Source organism: Vombatus ursinus, unplaced genomic scaffold (assembly GCF_900497805.2).
Source record: "Vombatus ursinus unplaced genomic scaffold, bare-nosed wombat genome assembly UNPS02005226.1, whole genome shotgun sequence".
In the NCBI taxonomy this organism is placed as follows: domain Eukaryota; kingdom Metazoa; phylum Chordata; class Mammalia; order Diprotodontia; family Vombatidae; genus Vombatus; species Vombatus ursinus.
The window spans coordinates 187,013-192,233 of NW_020945004.1; the positions used below are offsets into that span (position 1 = coordinate 187,013).

The window sequence follows — 5,221 nt, forward strand, 5'->3', positions numbered from 1 at the left end:
AAAGTGAATAACATTGTGTTTTCTTACTAGTCAGTCAGTTAACAAGCAATTATGAAGTACTTGCTATATACAGGTATAGTGCTAAGCATTTAGGATACAAAGAAAGGGGAAAAAAAACACAGTTTCTGCCTTCAAAGAGCATACATTCTAATTGAGGATACAACAAGCAAATAACTGTATACATACAAGATATATTACTAGCAAGTGGTAGGGACTGGCAAAGGCCTCTTAGAGAATGTGGGATTGGAGCTGAGTCTTGAAGGAGGCCAGAGAAGAGAGGGGAGTGGCTGTGAGAAGGGAGAACATTTCAAGCATGGAAGATAGACAGTGAAAAGAAACACAGTGTGGAAAAGAATAAAGTACAAGAGGATTAGAAAGGTAGGAAGGGCTGTGAAAGACTTTCAATGCCGAACAAAAGATTTCATATTTGATTTTGGAAGTATTAAGCAACTACTGCAATTTATTGAGTAGGGAGGGTGACATGGCCACACCTGTGCTTTAAGAAAAACACTTTGGCAGCTGAGTGACACAAGGCAGGAAGACTTGTTAGTGAGAAGGTTATTGCAATAATGCTGAGATGAGGTGATTAGCACCTAAACTACAGTGGCGGCTGTGTGAGTGAAGAGAAAAGGATGTTGTTAAATGTCTAGAAAGGTTGTTGTTAAGGTAGAAACGACAAGATGAGAACAGATTGAATATGTTGAGTTCATGTAGTCTAATGGCTAGAGACATAATCCCATAGCCAAAAGGATCTGGACTCAAGTCCTATCTTTAACAGATATAGACTGTGTCACCTTGGGCATCACTTAACCTCTCAGTTTCCCCTCTCTCAATGACTATAAGGTACAGAGCAGATTCCAATCTTCATTGGTATATGGAGCCTGCAAACCAGGAGTATCTTACATCAGTGAAACCACAAGTCACTGGTTTAAAAAAAAAGTAATCAGTTTTCTAAGAGATTTTCCAATTTGGGTCCTTTTCTTCTGTGGTTGGTATGACCCAAGCATAGAGAGGGGAGTCAGGAAGAAAACTAACCTGTAAGTGTTGAAATGGAAGAAACAGGGGTGGGACAGACATGATGATTGTTAACAATGAATTATACCAGTATTTTGTCCTTAATTTTCAAGTTTTCCTCCAAAGAATTTGGAAGGGAACTTTCTTCCTCAGAGATATAATTCAAGACCTTTCATTCTCAGCTTTAGATTCATAGAACCTTGCCTGTGCATGTTTATATGCACATGCTCGTGTGTGTGTGACCTCACATACACATGCCAGTATACATGGCATGTTTTATAAAATCAGGCCCATGGCACAGCATTGTAGCCACCACATTTACCTTCACTTCCATATTTTATAGCTGAAAAAGCTATTTTCAGAGACATTAAACAAACTTCCCTCAAAACACCACCCAGAAGGGGAGGAGAACTCACTAAGTCCCACATTTCACTTCACCAGAAGGACAGAGAGGGATCTAAGATGTCCTACATGGTCTTTCCTACTCTGTGATGATTTTTCCCAGACCATATCTGCAGCCTTCTAAGTCCCAACTGTTGATTTCACACTTTCACTGTCCACTTTTATCACTCTCCCTCCAAAGTGTAACAGCTCCTCAGCACAAAAACTCTACCATGCACCAATCCCAATTCACGGGGAAAAGTTATACCTAATCCACTTGAAACTTGCAAAATTCAAAAAAAAGGAAAGAGTGAAGAAAAGAGTAAGAAATTAATAAAAGATCAGCAAATCCCAGATATTCTTAACAAATATTTCTATACCACCTCAGAAAGATAGTTGCCTCTCTATAGTAATAAAGGGGACATTTCAGAAGAAGGAATCATTCTGTGAATTTCTGCAGTAATAGTTTAAAGAATAGAACTTGTACATCTGTAGATTTTTATCTGTATACAAATATGCAACCTCTAAATTTGATCATTCTCTCTAATACTTACACTCACACAAACTCATATCCCTACATATATACACACATACTCACATATACATATACTCACATAATCCAATAATTTCTAAGTATTTAGAAAAGAACTGCTTTAGTTTGTCTTTTCTCCTTTTTTTTTCCTCTCACTTTCTCCTCAGAGATTTAGAAAACAAAAGTGGCAAAAAAGGAAGAAAATTAAAAATGACACGTTTAAAATATTGGATGTCTTAGGAAAGGCTTTTTTATTATTATTGGAATGGCAAAATATAAATAGCTACCACATATCCAAATATTTTAAGGGTTTGCAAAGCACTTTCCATAGATTATCTCATTCATTTGATTCTGACTACAACCTTACAAGATAGGTGCTATATTATTCCCATTTTACAGATTAGGAAATTGAGACTGAGAAAAGTGAAGTTCCTTGTCTAGGGTGATTCTTATCATTTTTATAACCCATCAGTAGGATTTACAAAGTTTTCTGGACTCCAAAGGTCTTCTAGCATTCCACCCACTAGCCACCAACTGCCACATGGACAATTTCATTCAGGCAAAATAAAGGAAAATAAGGAAACTCTATTTTGTCCTTTACAAAAAGTTGGTGATTTGATTCTTCAGAGAACTTAAAATACTTTTTCTTTCCTTAAGTTCCATTTGCCTTCAACTCAGGATATAAGCAAATTGCTATACGATATATTGCAAACAGAGGCAGATGTGGCTTTTTAGATAATACATATCCTAAAAAACCTTCTATCATTGCCATGTGATAGATAAAACCTTGGATACTCTGCTGATATAGAGACTCTCTCTATGCTGGCAAACAAGATGAGACTTATTGAAGAAACTCAGTCAAATAGCTGAAAGAATCTGTGACAGCCATAGTTTAGTCTCTAGATTAATTTGTTAACTTGATAGAATTCACTGTGAGATAAGTGAAATTTGCTCAGAAGAGTTTGATTGTTATCATTATCGTTGCTGTTACTATCATAGTTATATTAAATATTTATTATAATAGCCCTGGTGAACTCAACCAAATAAAAATTAATTTCAGAAATCTCATACATAGTTGGACAAGATTTTAAAACTGCATAGTATCTGCTAAATTACAATGTAACAATCACTCTTTACTAATTCCAAAAGAAAAATCTGATTAGTTTGGAACTTTTCTAAAACACATCTAACTGTCTTGAGCATATCTAGAGCATATCTAACAGTGACTTAGTTCTGAGTGCAAAAAGATTAGATATGAAATATCTTCTTATACTGGAAAGGAAATAAGATGAGGAAAGAAGAAAAGGGAGGAGAGAGTATCTTATTGAAGGAAATATAACTGTATCTTAAATCTTTGTTTATACAAAATCTACGGAAATTCTTCAGAACCACATGCAAAACTCACCTTTTTTCCATTCACAAAGAAAATCAGATCATCAGACTGATGAGAAGTAATAGAGGTCATTATCGTAGGAAAACACGACTGCTAACCTCTAGCTTTTTATCACAGCAGGAGAAAGTTGCAAAGGATTAAGAGAGTAATTTCTTCAACAACTCCTAGGCATCAGCCTGTCAAAGTGAGAATAGCAAAGTGTGATTTGTATCAACATCCTGCATCCAAATGAAGCAATTAGTGTTGCCTCCCACAATGCTGGTGATTCACTTAAGTTACCTCCCTCTTCATTTACATATTTTATAGATTCTTCATTCATGTCCAACGTGGATGAGAAGTTTCTTCTACTCAGGAGAATCCATGTAAAATGAAGCAATAATAATACAAGTTAACTCTAACCATATATTATAAATACAACTTAAATTTTAAATGGCTATATTTTTAAATTTTAATTAACTATTATATAAATCTATAATACCTAATATTTAACTTTTAATACTTTTAAAACTCAGTACTCTGACTAATTTTCACCTAAGTTTGGGTGGGGAGGGTTTCAGAACAAAAGGATATTTTAACATTAAAATACTTCATAATAAATTTAATAGACTGAAAGTATTTAAAATCTAAGAATTATAAGATTTAAGAGCTTAAAAAGGCCTTAAAGAGCATTTAGTGAAACCCTCAAATTCAGAAATTGAGGGCCACAGAGATAAAATGAGTCATCCAAGTTGATATAACTGTGACAGACAAAGTATTTGATTCTCGGTTCTTTGATTCTAAATCCAATGTTCTTTCCAGAGGCAAAATGTTCAGAGGTGTAAATGCCAACAAATAATCATCTCCACAAAGATGGCCTATTTTCTTTATTTTCTTCACTGTACTGATTTGTTCCTTAAAATAAGTATTTCAAAGTACAAATTGTTTAGATTTATCAATTAAACTATTTACATTAAAATGAACAAAATTCACATTTTCCATAAATCATTTCTTCAGAGAAAAAATGTGCTCCACACCCAGGAATGAAAATTGGCAATCAATACTAGGGAAAAACAATTAAAATAAGGAATAAATTCTCGATTGCACAAATTTCCACAAGAAGAAACTTATGGTTGCTTATATGTCTACTGAGGTGTCACAGAGCTAGAAGAGCAGATGTAGAAACTGAGGCCCAGAGGGCTTGTATGATTTATGCAAGGTCAGACCGTAGTGAGTAGCAACATACTGATAAGCCAATAGCAGAGCTGTAATCTGAACCTATAAGACTGTCGATTTTGTGCTCTCACCACTAGACAAAAAAAAAAAGCAAGGTAAGAAATATGAAGAGGAGATATTTATTTCTTCCTCCCCCACTCCTTCCCATTCTCCTACTTAGTAACCAGAGCTTTGTAGTGTTAAGAGTAGAAGCCCTCAGGGTATATTTCATTTAATTTCATTTTCAACAAACACTTTTTTAGCTCTTACTGCATGAAGGCAAACTGTTAGGCATTTAGTATTAAAAAAAAATAATAATAAAATATCCACTGGAAAGGAATATACATTTACTGGGGGATATAGTAGGCAGAGATCAGATAAGTAAATAAGTAAGGTGGACAGTGGGCAAGCAGTAACAAGGAAGGCTAACAAATTGAATTATCTGGAAAGGTCTTATTTAAGAAGACATTCTTGGGATTGATCCTTAAAGAAAAAAGAGATTCTAAAGAAGGAAGGAAACAATCATTTATCAAGAGAGTGTCCTTTCTCAACCTTTCTCCATAGCCAAGCTGTTCAGTTTCATTTTGTTTTTCTTTCTGGTTATATTTTAATCAGTTAGATGACCATCTTCCAAGTGAAGGATCAGCCTATTAAGGAGGACCCTGGCAAGAATCTTGCCAGCAATGACTGAGAGACCCCCCTGTGATTTT

The 5,221-nt window shown here is 34.8% G+C and overlaps 1 protein-coding gene across 1 annotated transcript in view; it reads right to left on the reverse strand.

Annotated features, from left to right (window-relative positions):
* The window catches only part of LOC114030016 (aldehyde oxidase 4-like), an 88,941-nt gene extending 85,438 nt beyond the window's left edge, over positions 1 to 3,503 (reverse strand). The window contains 1 exon segment of the mRNA XM_027844680.1: positions 3,333 to 3,503. Within this exon segment, the coding sequence (XP_027700481.1) occupies positions 3,333 to 3,392 (60 nt within the window). The 5' untranslated portion in view covers positions 3,393 to 3,503.
* Between the last annotated feature and the right edge of the window lie 1,718 nt (positions 3,504 to 5,221).